Here is a 14492-nt window from a genome sequence, read left to right as displayed (position 1 = left end):
CTCGAGCTACCCGGCACTCGCAATCTCTCGCTAGACATCAGACCACAACACAGCTATACCTAAAGCTCCAGAAGCAATGAGATGTAAATCACCTCCTCTCTCCCTTCTTCTCTCAACTCATCTTCTGTTCACTGACCCTCTCGCCCTCCCTCTCAGACGCCGTACTCGTAACGGGACCCGCAGGAGCCGGTAAATCGACCTTCTGTGCCTCCCTGATCACTCACGCTCAATCACTCGGTCGTTCCGTTCATTTGTTCAACCTCGACCCGGCGGCGGACAAGTTTGAATACCCTCCTTCGATCGATATCAAGGACCTCGTGAGCTTGGAAGAGGTGATGCAGGATTTAGAGTTGGGTCCTAATGGTGGATTGATTTATTGTTTCGAGTGAGTTGAGTCTCAGTTTTCTCTCTTCTCCTTCTACTCTCGATGCGGCTCCCTCTGTGTGAGAGAGAGAAGGAGCGCGACCCTCGGGCTGACAAAGGGGAGAGAGTGTGACGTAGGTATTTGATGCAGAATTTGGATTGGTTAACTGATGCATTAGGCGATTTCGAAGATGATTATGTTCGTTCCTCTTCCCTCTTTCTCCCATCTCTCTCTCTTCTGCCACTAACTCCCTCTCCGCGTTGTCTAGTTAATCATTGATTGTCCCGGACAAATCGAGCTCTACACCCACATCCCGATCCTCCCTCGTCTCGCGAAACTCCTCACGACAACTCTCAACATTTCCCTCGTTTCCGTCTATTTGCTCGAATCTCAATTCATGGAAGATCCGACTAAATACTTTTCGGGAGTGTTGAGCGCGATGAGTTGTATGGTTGGACTCGAGGTACCGACAGTTAATGTGATGAGTAAGATGGATTTGGTGCGGAAGGAGGGAACTAAGAGGAGGAAAGATGTCGATCGGTTAGTTTGCACCCTCACTGCTTCCTGAGGTACTCTGAGAAGAGAGGAATTGACAATGATTTTCACTTCCACGATTAGATTTCTGGATCCTGACCCAGAGTTGATGCGTACGAACGTCAATCGAGAAACAAACCCGAAATTTCATTCTCTCAATTCCGCTCTCGTCCAACTCGTACGTCTCTCTCCCCCTCCCTTCATCCTCCTATTCCTCTCTCTCTTCTCTTCTCCCTGCCTTCTCTACCTCTCTTGAAGTCAACTGACGATGAAGGGTGAATACGATCTTAGATTGAAGATTTCAACATGGTTCAATTCCTCCCCCTCGACGTAACCGACGAAGACAGCGTAGGGGTCGTATTGAGTCATATTGATAATGCAATTCAATATGGAGAGAACGAGGAACCGAAAGAACCTAAAGACGTGAGTTTCTCTCTTTCGTTTCTCTGATCGTCAGAAAGGGAAATGGGAGGAAACTGATCACTGATCGATTTGGGGTGCGGGGGGATAGATGGATAATGGGGATTTCGATACGGGAGAGTGATCGGATCATGTCAGATGGCGGCTGGTACAGTGAAGGGACGAGCGAGAAGGGCGATGAGGGGGGATTTTGTATTTTTGAAACCCTATTTTCGAGAAAACTTGTTGTTATATTTTACCCTACCTCTTCTACACTTTCCCAACTGTACCTCACTCCTCGTGAGATGTGTACCCGTTCCAGAGACTTGAGCGAAAAATAAGAATTTTCGAAATTCTTTGATCGAGAATTTTCATCTCTTTCTTCCAACTCGCCACGACCCATCGACTTCCATGGTAGTAACCCTCGCCTCTACTGGAGGTGCCGCCAAGATCTATTGCGTGAATGGCGGTGGAGCAACGGGGAAGAACGCGGCAGCCTGGCTCGAAGCTAAAGTTGAAGAACGGGGGAAACGACGCAAGAAGGGAGGACAAGGAGGTACCGGTGGGGAAGGGGAGATTCGCTTAATCCAGGTACGCTTTCACGCTCAGTCAGAGGATGCAGAAGCTGATGAGAGTGAGAGGGAGGGTTGGATTTAGGATTTCGATTTCCCTGAAGCATCGAACAAGCTCAAGACGACGAGGGATGGGAAGCACTTGGTTGCTACGGGGACTTATAAACCTAGGATGAAAGTGTTTGATTTGGAAGAACTGAGTTTGAAAACTGAGCGAGTTACGGATAGTGAAAATGTCGATTTCTGCGTACGCCTCTTTCACTCTTTCACTCGTTCATTCGAGTAGTTCAGGCTGACTGAGTGAAGGTTTTGGACGGTGCTCATAGATTCTATCATCGGATTGGACGAAAACACTTCATTTACAAACTGATCGATCTCTCGAACTTCACTCTCAATCCTCCGCACATTACCGCGTCCGAATGCCGAAACATGGTCGTACCCTCGCCTATCACTTCCCATCCTGTGACGCGATCGTCGGTGGACAAGGCTCCGAAGTCTGGAGGATGAATCTCGAAGTCGGAAGGTTCATGAAACCTTTCTCCCTCGAAGGTTCGACTACTGGAGAAGACGGAGGAGAATCGGGAATGGGAGTTGGAGGTGGATTAACTGGGGATAAAGTCCTTGGAGTTAACGCGATCGATATTAATCCGGCGCATCAATTGATGTGTTTCGGAACGGAAACGATGCAAGGGAGAGGAACGGTCGAATTCTGGGATCCGAGGAGTAGGACGAGGGCGGGGATCTTGAGGTTACCGTACAACAGTTTATTGGGGTCTAGTCAATCGAGCGCGAGTTTACTTCAACCGAAATTACCCGGAGTAGACGACGTTCTAGGAGGAGGATCGAATGGAGTTTCAGTGACGGCGTTGGCGAATAAAGCGGATGGATTGAATTTGGCGGTAGGGACTTCGACGGGTCATATCTTGTTGTACGATTTGAGGGCGAACAGACCGTATCAGACGAAAGATCAGGGTTATGGATTACCGGTCAAGAAAGTTGAATGGATCGAAAGTGCGAGGGGAACGGCAGGAGATGCGGATGCTGAAGGAGGATGGGTTGCGAGTGCGGACGAGAAAGTAGTAAAGATTTGGGGACGAGAAACCGTGAGCTCTCTTTCCTCTTCTTTCTCTCTAAGTGCTTGACTGACTCTCTCTTCGTGAGTAGGGCAACAACTTGGTCGCGATCAATACACCTATGCAGATCAACGACCTGCACGTCTACCCTGGAACCGGATTAGTCTTCCTCGCGAACGAATCTTCCCCGATGACGGGTTACTACGTTCCTCAATTAGGTCCCGCGCCGAAATGGTGTCGATTCTTGGACAACATGACGGAAGAGATGGAGGAAGATCAAGAGACCCTCCTGTACGACGACTACAAATTCGTCGATCGTCAAGAACTCGAAGAGTCAGTCGTTTTCTCTCTCCCTCATTCTCCAATTGAGCGAGTTACTGATTTTCTCTTTACGGCGTGTTAGTCTCAATCTCACTCATCTCATCGGTTCCGATACCCTCAAGCCGTACATGCACGGTTACTTCATCGACTTGCGACTTTACACGAAAGCGAAAGCGATCGCGAATCCCTTCGCGTACGCCGAACACCGCGACAAACTCATTCGGGACAAACTCGCCGCCGAACAAGAATCCCGTATTCGAGGCGCGAAGAAGGCCTCGAAAGCGAATGGTGGACTCGAATCTGGAGTTAAAGTCAACAAATCCCTCGCGAAGAAGTTGCGACAAGTCGAAGAACTCGCTCAAAGGAAGGAAGCTGGATTACTCGACGATGCAGATGGGGATGAGGAGAAGAGAAGGAAGAGGAAGAGAAAGGCCGACAAGTTGGCGGATCAACCGAGCTTGCTCAAGGATGATCGATTCGGAGCGATTTTCGAAAATCCCGATTTCGAGATTGATGAAGAATCGAGAGAATTCCAGTTGCTCAACCCTTCAACGAAACCGAATAGGAACAGAGGGAACGAGGATGACGACGATAGTGATGCTTCGGGAGCAGGAGCAGGAGGAGATGGATACGACGAAGCGAGTGAATCAGAACGAAGCGATGGAGACGAAGACGATTCAGATTCTGATAGTTCAATCGGTGAGTCTTTCTCTCACTATCCTGAAGTACTCAGACTGATCTCGTTCCCGTTCTAGACCTCGGATTCGACAAAACGACTCGAAGACCGATCGAACCGACCCCTTCTTCCTCTCGAATCAAAACCTCTTCTTCCACTTCACGCCCTTCCTCGACGACAACAGCATCTCGTACAGCCTCGACTTCTGCTGCTCGACCGAAACCTTCTCTCGTCGTCGCGGATGGTTCCGACGATGAAGCTATCACGGCCGCACGAGCTCGACCTCTCGCATCTCACGAACAACGCGCTACTCAATCCTTCGCTCAAAGAGCTCGAGAAGAAGCCTCGGCACCTGGTAAACGAAGAAAGGGAGGAGCAGGAGCAGCAGCGACCGAAGATTCGTCGAGACTCGAAGATGGAGACGATGTCATTCGAGGCGGACCTGGAGGAGTTATGGAAATGTCTTTCGTACCGAAGGGCAAATCGGACGATCAAGTCGCGCAGAAGAAGAAGGAAGTTAAACAGAAACGAGATCAAGAGAAAGCAGAGAAATCCAAGTTTGGAATGGGATTGGAGAAGACGGATGGAAGTCAATCGATCATGATGGAGGAACAGAGACAGATGGAAGGAGAGGAAGATAGTGGGAGAACGAGAATGAGGAAACCGATGAGGAGTGCGAGTAGAAACAAGACGAGGCATTTGTAGTTTTTCTCTCTCTTCTTTTCTCTCTTCGCATTTCATCGCATCTTTCTCTCATCCTCTCGACTCTCGAGACGACTTTCGGAGAGAGTGATGTTCTTTCGTCTTTTGATCAAAGTATACAGAGGAGTTTATTCGGCATACAAACCTTGAGATCTGGGAGAGATAACTAGCTAGACGAGGAGAATAACAACAAAGGAGAGGAGCCAAATTCGGAGAAATCGTCCAAGAAGAAGGAAGCGATCAGTGCTGCAAGAGAGGTGGATAAGATCGAAGGTAAAACCAAGAGTGAAAGGAGAGGGAGGGAGAGCGAAAGAAGGCGAAGAGGAGCGAGACAATGCGAAAAGGAACGACTTGACCCGAAGATTAAAGATCGTTACTGGATAGAATGGGGGTGGAGGACGAGAAACAAAAAGTGCGAATGCGAGCGAGCGAAGGAGAGAGAGGAACATGAAGTGGCACAAGAAATTAGAGAGGTATGAGAAAGCAAAGAAACCCTGGGTAAAAAAAAAATCATTCGTCTCGTTCTCCTTCAGCGTCTTCGTCTTCTTCTTCCATATCGTCACTGTTGCGTCGACTGAAATCACTCGGTGTTGCAGTCGATCGACTTTGAGGAGCTGCGCGACTTCGACCTCGAGCGGATGTTGTCGAATTGGATTCTCCTGCGTTTTTGTGAATTTTGAGATGTCTTCGCAAGTTCGACTGAACATCGAGAGGTGCAGATATCAGTTAAGAGCGAACAGAAGGGAGAAGAGAGTATAGGACGTACTTGAACAGAGAACGCTCTTTCACACTGAGGGCAGGTGAAAGGTTTCTCTCCGGTGTGAGAGAAAGTATGGATCCGTAGCGAAGAAGGTCGAGCGAAACGTTTTGCTGAAAGACAATCGACTCGTCAGCTGGAGAGATCGCGAGAGCGCTCGAGAAGGAGAGTAAACGCACAACAATGAGGACAACAATATTTTCCGCTCTCAGTCGATCCACCTCCATCTCCCCCTCCGTCGTTACCGTTCGAGTCGAAAGGGTTCGGAGCGAGAAGATTTGGCGATGGTATCGTAGCTGAACTTGGTCCTGTCGAGCCTGGAGTCGGTAGACCATTTCCAGAATGAGACGAAGAATAATGAGAGGCCGAAGCTGAACCCGCTGACGAAGGTGCTGAACCTGCGAGACCACTGGGGAGAACGATCGGTCGGAGATCGGGATTGGCCTCTGTTGGAGTCGGTGCGAGAGTCGGAGGAATCGGAAGTGCAGGAGGAACATAGGGTTGATGCGGAGGTTGCGGAGGAAGAGGGTAGCTTCGAGCATAATCGATAGGTGGAGGCGGTCCTCCTCCTGATGGACCTAAACGAAGGTAGGAGAAGTCGTTCGAGACTCCGGCAGAAGGGGGAGGCGGAGGCGGACCGCGATTGAACGAGTTTGAGGGAGGAAAAGGTCGGTGCATGTAATCGACTGGATACTGTTCTGATTCTATTCGATGTTGCTGTGGTTGCTGATGTGGTTGCGGTTGATCGAGGTGATGAAGCGGAGGTGGAGGAAGGGGGAGAGGATGAGGCATGTTTGGAGGAGCACCCATCGAAGAAGGAGGAATATTTGACCAAGCGGGTCGATTCGTGTAGTATTCATCGGTCGTCGAGATCGACATCGCCCTCTGTCGAGTTGGAGAGTAAGAACTGGGTTGAAGCCAATGACCTTGAGGAGGTTGAGTAGGCGGGAGAGACGAAGGAGGCAGAGGAAGTCCATTTCCGTCGTAAGGTGATTCGTTCCCTCTTCTTCGATTCCTCCACGGTCCTATCCCCCCATGTGACATTCCACGCTCGTCACTACCACTACTCCGTCTCTCTGAACTCGTCGCGAATCCAGGGTAAGGACGACCGTACTGATGAGAAGGCGCAGGGGGATAGGGCGGGTAAGTGTTGAAAGAAGCGCTCCGTTGACGATGGGGATCACTGTCGTAGGATGGAGTAGAGTCGAACACTGGTAATTGTTGGTAGAAGTTGCGATTCGCAAAGTTTTGACCCTGATTTTGCGAAGAAATCGTCGGAGAATAGGTTCGAGGTGAAACGGTGCGATAAGGATTTTCCCCTTCGTTCGGAGACCTCATTACTCCATTCTCGGCGTGTAACTGATAGTGATACTCTGTCGGAGGAGGAGGAAGCGAGAGATTCGTAGGTGGAGGTGGAGGAGGTGGAAGAACTGAAAGAGGAGAATCTGTTCTCTCGAGATTGAGGCTCGGATTACTCAGTTGACGTTCTCTCGTTGGTATTGTAACGTCTCCTCCATTGCGTTCTGTAGCGAAGGAAAAGAGGGGAAGCAGTCCGAAACGGCGCGTCACAAAGAAAAGAGAAAGAGAAGAGAAAAAGAACATGTGTCAGCTTGCAGGAATTTTCTGACGAGGGAGACTTCGAGATAGAAACGAGGGTGTGAACTGACCTGGTAGGGGAGGTGGGAGACTGTTGAGCAAAGAAGAGATAGAAGGTAACCTCGGCGGAGGGAGGTTGTTGTCGTCGGGATCATCTGCCGTGAATTGCGAAGATTCGGCGGTGCTGGTCGTTCGAGGTTGAGTGTGCATCGAGTTCACTCTGCCATTCTCACCAACGAGTGGACGGTGTATAGAATCCAGTGCAGAACTCCTACAGGTCGAGGTCGAGTTGTTTCGAGAGAAAGAACGAGGATGACGCTTTTTTTTGGGTTGTTGAGAGAAGACTTCTTCTTGAGACCTGTTCTGTAACCGACTCTTGTTGTTTGCCGTGTTCAAGTCGTCGTCGTCAAAGGTCGATAGCAGCTTCACTTGAGAACGAAAGGACGCGTTCGAATGGTGGTGATCGACCTTGAAAGTCGAGAAAACTGAAGTTCAAGTTCACGCTCTCGGAAGACTTTCTTCCACACTTTTGGGATCGTTCGGCGATCGAGGGATTCAAGGCTCCAGAAATCGTTTGAAAATCTTCAACTCCTTCTCTCGTCGGTTTCTCTCCTCTCTCTCTCACTCTTTCAGCTCGGTTTCCCCGGTCAAAGTCTAGAATTGATTTCGAGTCTCGTCCTCTCTCTCATCTAATTCTGCCTCTTGATTTCGCTCGCGCCGGCTCGGAAGCAAATTGCAGCCTCGGAAGCGAAGTTTGCGAAAGAGAGAGAGAAGAAATAGAATCAAGTTCGGACGCTTGTTCGGACGGAAGGTTCAAAGATGTCTCAAATATGTCCGAAATCCAGGAAAGAGAGAGAGAGAGTTGCAGAAAGGCAAGTGTACAGGTGCAAGAGATCCTCAAGTTCGCCGGCTGACGGGTCTAACGGTCGCACCTGGCTTGACCAACACCGAAGGAATCGTTTGATCTCGGAGAATCTGTGTCCGTCAAAGCACAGAAAGGAAAAGTCAGACCAGAACTGAATCCGTAGCTCAGGACACAGGAAAGGAAAGGAAAGAAAGGACTAACGGTAGAAGTAGACCATTCGGGTCCCATCGGAGTTCTCAGTTTGTGTTCGAGCTGAGCGGCGCTCGTGTACGGGAACGGTAAATCCTTGAGCATGTACTTCGAAGCCTTCTTGTCCTTCTTCTCGTTGATGATGACGTGGTTGAGACCTGCATCTTTACGATCCGAAGCGTCGATACCTGCGATCTTCTTGACAAACTTTTTCTTCTGGTTCTTGTTCTTTTTAGCTCCTTTCCCAGCCCAAGAGCCCTGTCGGCGACAGAGTTTTCGTGCAAGTCGTCAGCGTCGACGTTCAGAGAATGAGAGGAACAGTGAAAGAGAGCTTACCCAACCAGGGAGAGTGTTGTCTTCTTCTCTCGGTGCATCCCGCTCAATCTCCCGACGTTTTTCTTCCGCAAAGTCCTGTAAAGCGAGAGCAGTGTCAGCAGCGACATCGCTCAAGAATCATAGAAGATAGAACTCACTGCGACGACATCATCATTCGCGAAAGCTTCCTTGACGAGTTCTCGTTGCTTGAAAGCGGTCGGACCTTTCCCTCGTTGCGCGTTGATCTCGTCGTCGCTTTGAGCATCAGAGTCGTCTGCTTCGGCTTCCATCGACTCGGCGGGTCGAGCGACAGCTCCTCCGACTTGAGGTGCCTTCTCTCGCTTCTTCTTCGATCCGGAAGAGACGAGACCGGCGGATAAATCGAGCTCGACTTCGGCGTCGTCCCGTTCGGCTTGACGAGAGTCGGTTTGCTTCGAACGAGCTCGAGCTGCTTTGTCGGCGACTTTCTCAGCGACAGAGAGCGAATCCTTTCCGAACGAAGCTTTGTTGTTCTTGCGCGAAAGTTTAGCTCCATCGCCTTGGTCGGCTAGAGCGAGCCACGGGTTCTCCTCCTCGTTTGTTTTCGATGATCCGGGATTTGAGAGCGAAGGACGTGCGCGGGAAGTAGAGGGACGAGAGGAAGAGGAAGGGCTGTCGATCGAAATAGAGGAGATCTTCGTTGTTGTCGAAGCTTTCGAAGGAGCAGGTTCGACATCGGTCACGGCAGTCTAGTGAGAGCGAGACGATCAGCTCTGCATAGATAAGCGCGAGGGAGAAAAGAACGCACTTGAGACAGAGTTGAAGAGGGACCGAAAACCATTCGACCCAGATTTCCTTGAACTTGCTGAGCGAGCGCGATCGGTTCATCGTCCTGTTCTCGCTCTGCAGCTTGATCCATCTGTTCGAGTTTCCGTCTCAATTCGTCTGCATCCTGTTCCACCTCGCGACTTGCCCTCGTTCTTGCATCCTTCATGAACTTCATGTTCATTACTCCCTTGAGCTTCGGGTCGTTCTTTGCAGCGGCAGCCTCCTTCGCATCGATAGCGGCAAGTTCGTCGAAAGCAGTTTGGCGAATCGAGTCGAAATCGGCGTCGTCTCCCGATCCGTATTCCTCTTCACTTCCACTCGGAGCGAACTCGTCGTCCTCGTCTCCATCCTCGATTCCAGCAATCTTCTTTCGCAGTTGATCCCGACGTTCGACCATATCTCGAATCGACTTGTTGCGTTCGTCTTCGAGTCCGTCGAGTCCATCCACTTTCTTCGCCCAACGACCTCCCTTTGACGAGTGCTTCAAAGTTGCTCGTTCTTTCGCTCGTAGAACTTCGAGTCGAGCTCGCTCCTCTGCGAATCGGTCTCCACCATCGATTCGATCGAGTTCTTCGAGATCTTCGAGGGAGAGTTGAGGTCCATCCTTGTCTTTGCCCTTGCGATGGATTCGTCGGTAAGCTTTCGATTTGATCTTGGCGACTCGCTTCGCTTTCCTCTCGGCTCGATACATGAGATCTCGTTGACGACGTAGTTCAGCTCGGCGGGCGGCAAGATCGGCAGGGTCGAGGGTCGCGAGTTGAGCCTGTTCTTCTCGATCGAGGTCGGTTTGTTGCATTTGACCTGCCGAAAGAAGTGCTTGAATCGATGCTTCGAGATCGTTTGTAGGCTGAGAACAGAAGAATGGGTCAGATCGAGAAGACACTTTCGGAGCGGAGAGAGCATGACTTGCCTGGAATTTTGCGTTGAGTTCGTTCGAATTCGGTGCTCGCTTCGCATCGTGAGTCGGATCGATAAGAGGCAGCACCAATCGTTCGTGTCTCGCTCCAGAAACGTTCACTCCACTCTCTCCCTTCATCCTCTTCACCGTCTCATTCCATTTATCTGTCTCTTCTTTCGTTTTCTCGAAAGCAGCTTCTCGGTCGACTTTGTCCTGGAGTCGGGCAGGAAGAGGAGCGGAGATGGGTCCAGCACGTTTGAGAGCAGAGGTCGAACCGGTCGGAGTCGCCAAGTTCGACTCAGCGGTTGCGGCGAGAGGCTTTAAGGTCTTTCGTAAGTTGGCGAGACGAGGGTTCTTTGAGTCGGCGAACGACGAGAGGAGATCTTCGAGTTGAACTCGATCTATACCGTGAATCGCTTGCGCGTCAGAAAAGCAGAAAAGACAGAGTAGAATTTGAGACTCACTGTCAGAGGCTGAATCTGCCCCGACCGCGACGAACTCTCCCTCGGGGTAAGCTTCCGTTCGTTCCTTCAAGATGACCCGCTTCTTCTTCTTCCCGCTTTCATCATCATTCCTATCTCCGGCTTTACGTTTCTTGCTTGTCTCTAGACCTGAAACGAAATCGTCGAGTTTGTCAAGCGCTCCTGCTTCTTCATCGTCTTGGTCTTGATCCATCGAATCGGCATCCGAAGCGATATCTTCGTCTGATCCTGAACCGTCTTCGTCGGAATCCTCCTCCCCGTTTCGATCCATCATTTCCGACATATCCATGAAACCATCTCCGTCCTCGTCGCCTGAATCTACTTCCTCTTCGTCGAGGTCAATTTCCGTAGATGGTAGTGACTTCTATCACAGGAGAGATGCACGAGGGTGTCAGTTTCGCTAAACCACGAGAAATCATCCGGAAGAGTTAAGATTCACCTTGTTCGACTGAGATTGCTTCTTTTTCCTCGGAGCTTCATCACTCATCTCGTCACTGAAATCACTGTTGATATCCTCGTCGTCGTCTGACCCGAATCCTCCCTCCTCATCGCTGCCCATTCCCATTTTCAGTCCTGCAGGTTTCATTCCCGTGAACTCTATGATCCCGTTCCCCTTGACCTTGAAGCCTTCACTCTCCGAGTCGAGATCTTCATCCTCGCTGTCGTCCTCTTCCGCTGATTCCTCGTCTTCGTCTCCCGATTCTTCTTCACCTCTTTGACGAGCTTTTCCTTTCCCCTTCTTGTTCTTGCCCTTGTCGGACTGGAAGGAAGCTTTGGCAGCTGGATCTACATCTCCTCGAGGTCTCTTGGTTGAGGAAGAGAACGAATAGACGTCTAGATCGGTAGGTTCTGAATTTGTTGCTGCTTTCTTCTTGTTGCCGCCCTTCCTGGTCGGTTTCGCCTTGCTTGGTTTCGTAGATGTGCTCAGCTGTTGCGGCTGGCGTCCTTGTCGAGCCATTGGTGGTGAGTTGTGGCGAGAGAGCTGCTAAAAGATGAAAAGTTCACTCACGCCAAAATCGAAATATGTTCTCTCGAATTTCGCGCACAAAGGTAGTTTGGACACCGGTATACAGCTTTATACACTGAGACTGAAAGCCGATAAATTCCGAAACTGGTCGCAAAATTTTCGAGTGGCTTCGTCCAGCAATCCTCTTTGGAGTTATCCTCGCGAGCACACACACTGTGAGCGGTGATGCCGTGTAGGAGCAAAGGCGGAGAAAGAAGACGAGGGACCTCCGCTGGAGATTGCGCCGAAGAATTCGTTTCGAGCTTATGCACCTTCGTCTCCTTGGACCGCCGTATAGAGACTCGATGGAGACTTTGCGCTTTCCAGGTGAATCGCTGAGCGCCCTAGATCTCGGGAGATAGCGAGCACTGCGCGATACCCGCGGCAACAGGCAAGAGAGACTCGACCGTTTCACAGCTTGAGCACCTTTCCGTTCCCGGTTGAACCGATCCAAACTCCGAGAGCGGCATCATTGAAAATTGTCCGTTCGCGTTCTACCAGCTCATCCTCAAGAACGACCCTTGACTGGGAGGCGGAGAACAAAGAGTCTACCGGAAGACACATCGAGCGAAACGACAGAACCACAACATCCACGCCGCTGAAGCCCTTTTTCAGACATTGATACGAGTCGACCGGACGGTCACAAAGGAGCGAGAGCAGCTGATATGGGCTGCGAAAGAGTTGCATCGTGCGTTCAACAAGTATTTTTCTGCATGGTCGGGAGATATTCCTCTCTTGTCATTCCCGCGCAAACTCGCCTGTACGAATATCGCGTGGTTGCACGACCGAGAGCAATGTCTAGGGCAGAAAGGTAGACGCTAAGATGCAGAAGCACGATCTGCGAGAGGAACGTAACTCCACGAAGCAAAGCGAAAAGAGCTTGCGGTGAACCTCCTCCGCTGCCTACCGCGCGCGACCCTTTTCTGGCTGTACGCTGTCCCTCTCTCTGGCGCACAGCATCACTGCCTCAGGCTGTGTCGTCCCAAGGTTAACGACCGATCTACCCAGTTCAAAGGGTGTGATTATATATTGAAAATACCCTTTTTCTTACAACAATTCCAGGTGTTTTGGCCGAGCGGTCTAAGGCGCCAGCTTAAGGTGGATCTCGACGAGGTTAACCCGCTGGTCCGAAAGGGCGTGAGTTCGAATCTCACAGACATCAAATAACTTTTGCGCCCCGTGCGAAGGAGTATCTGCAGATCGTGCGTATCAATCTTTTTTTGGCTTACATATAGGGGTCAGATGCGAACAACGTTCGAAACGGATCCTGTCGAGTACGCAGCGCAACAGGAGACAATCATCGCCGACGAGAAGCGTTCAAGCTCGAGCAACCAGATCCAGATTCTCACACGACCGGGGCCGCTGATACTCTCGGTCGAAGCAAGATCGGAGCGGATCAGAGTGACGGGAAAGGATACCAAGGTGAAAAGAGCAAGCAAACAGACAGAAAGGTGGCAGAAGGAAGGGAACTACAAAGAACCACAATCGACAGACTATGTTCAGCCGCGCACTTTTTACTCTCAATCCTCCTCTTCCTCCTCCCTCGCGAAGACCCCCCAGCAGGGATGACAAGTATGATCCTCCTTCAAAACCTGATAAGCTTGAAACTCTTCCCTCATCTCCTCCGTCACAAGTCCACGACGTTTCAGTAGCCGGAGAACGGTTTCGATCCAGATGTCAGCGAGAGGGCGACAGGCGAAAAGGACGCACGTCATGTAGGCTCCGTGTGCGAGTTTGACTTCGAATTCGGTTGAGAGACGTTCTTCATGAAGGAGTTGCATTCCTCGACAGCAGACTCCGTGGAACTTGAGTGGGAGTTCTTCTCTTTCGACCCTGACGTCGCGGTGGAAGTATTCGAAGATTTGGGAGATTTCGATTCGAGCTCGGTCGCTTCGTTCGATTGCCTCCGGAGAATTCGAGCACGCTTCACAAGAACAGTTGATTCCCCAGGTTTCCTCGAGTTTGATGTCCCTCTCCTCCTTGAGATCCCAGGGCAAGGTGTACGAAGTGACGAGTTCTTCCCCCTTCTTGATGTTTCGACAAACGATAAAGTATTCCTTTCCCTCCTCCTCGTTCCATCCTCGGAACATGTTCGGAACACACGAATGATTGAACCGACTACCGAGTAACCAGATTCCCGTTTCGCCATTATCCATTCCGGACGAGTTCGTACGGAAAATCGCGAGAGGTTTCGGTTCGTTCAACCTTTGGACCGAGGTAGCGATCCTCAAGGAATCGTAGGCTTCTCGGTCCTCCTTCGAGAGCGTCGATAGCTTCTCGTTCACTCGTTCGATATCGCGAGATCCGTCTGGAGGTAGTCCGTCCCAGTTGAGAGTGAAGAGAGGAGATTCGGCGAAGAGAATCGAGCCCGGTTCGAGGTCTTCAGTCGCGATGAGTCCCTTTCCTTTTCCCGGAGTATCGACTAGGGCGTAACCGGGAGAGCCGGAAACGGTCGGAGCTAAGAAGGGGGTCCAGGGATGAATCTCGCAGAAAACCCAGAATCGAGGGGGTAGGTGGCACTCACAGACGTCTTCTCGAACCATAGGACCCAACCAAGGAGTCTCGTTCTTCTCTCCAGGGGCGAGCTCACATGGCGACTTCAGGAGAGTAACGAGGAAGAAAGGTGCGAGTTGTCGAAGTCCTTCATCGCTGTCGAGCAAAAGTTCGTATTGATCTCGTGTCAATCCGAAAGGAGCCGTATCTGTCGATGATGAAGGAAGTGTTTGTTCAGCTAAAGCGTACTCGAGCAACGTGTCAAAGTAAAACTCACAGTTCGGTCGATCTGGAGGGAAACGAGGAAAACCTTCATGAGCTTCTTGCGGCGCCATCCGTGGTCTCGATCAATGGGAACGTCGAGTGAGCAGGAGTACAAGGGGAGAGGAGGAAAGAACGGGAAAGGATATGCGATCTGTGCGAATCTCGAATCGAAGCACGAC

General features: G+C 50.7%; 5 protein-coding genes across 5 annotated transcripts; 2 read left to right on the top strand and 3 right to left on the bottom strand.

Annotated features, from left to right (window-relative positions):
* Positions 1-76: 76 nt before the first annotated feature.
* GPN3 (putative signal sequence-binding GTPase GPN3) lies at positions 77-1442 on the top strand (the record flags this gene model as incomplete). The annotated part of the gene is made up of 7 exons (XM_076630822.1): positions 77-83; positions 157-385; positions 502-562; positions 633-904; positions 983-1076; positions 1190-1321; positions 1410-1442. The coding sequence occupies 7 exons, from the start codon at positions 77-79 to the stop codon at positions 1440-1442; spliced, it is 828 nt and encodes a 275-aa protein (XP_076489246.1).
* Positions 1443-1708: 266 nt separating this feature from the next.
* ENP2 (ribosome biosynthesis protein ENP2) lies at positions 1709-4644 on the top strand (the record flags this gene model as incomplete). The annotated part of the gene is made up of 6 exons (XM_076630821.1): positions 1709-1888; positions 1955-2116; positions 2196-2972; positions 3034-3275; positions 3346-3962; positions 4019-4644. 6 exons carry the CDS (start codon positions 1709-1711, stop codon positions 4642-4644), a joined length of 2604 nt encoding a protein of 867 aa, XP_076489245.1.
* A 507-nt stretch (positions 4645-5151) lies between these two features.
* JCM6883_004735 (C2H2-type zinc finger protein) lies at positions 5152-7204 on the bottom strand (the record flags this gene model as incomplete). Its single annotated transcript, XM_076630820.1, has 4 exons — positions 5152-5340; positions 5408-5511; positions 5578-6843; positions 7066-7204. 4 exons carry the CDS (start codon positions 7202-7204, stop codon positions 5152-5154), a joined length of 1698 nt encoding a protein of 565 aa, XP_076489244.1.
* A 687-nt stretch (positions 7205-7891) lies between these two features.
* On the bottom strand, positions 7892-11508 carry JCM6883_004734 (uncharacterized protein; the record flags this gene model as incomplete). The annotated part of the gene is made up of 8 exons (XM_076630819.1): positions 7892-7969; positions 8061-8306; positions 8385-8459; positions 8522-9091; positions 9151-10017; positions 10081-10469; positions 10533-10914; positions 10990-11508. 8 exons carry the CDS (start codon positions 11506-11508, stop codon positions 7892-7894), a joined length of 3126 nt encoding a protein of 1041 aa, XP_076489243.1.
* Positions 11509-13076: 1568 nt separating this feature from the next.
* On the bottom strand, positions 13077-14384 carry JCM6883_004733 (SET domain-containing protein; the record flags this gene model as incomplete). The annotated part of the gene is made up of 3 exons (XM_076630818.1): positions 13077-14014; positions 14081-14257; positions 14327-14384. The coding sequence occupies 3 exons, from the start codon at positions 14382-14384 to the stop codon at positions 13077-13079; spliced, it is 1173 nt and encodes a 390-aa protein (XP_076489242.1).
* Positions 14385-14492: the final 108 nt, after the last annotated feature.

This window comes from Sporobolomyces salmoneus, assembly GCF_050403485.1.
Source record: "Sporobolomyces salmoneus JCM6883 DNA, S_salmoneus_JCM6883_v1_ctg12, whole genome shotgun sequence".
NCBI classification, from domain to species: domain Eukaryota; kingdom Fungi; phylum Basidiomycota; class Microbotryomycetes; order Sporidiobolales; family Sporidiobolaceae; genus Sporobolomyces; species Sporobolomyces salmoneus.
The sequence above is the reverse complement of the archived record's forward strand: the minus strand, read 5'-3'. Positions and strand labels throughout refer to the sequence as shown.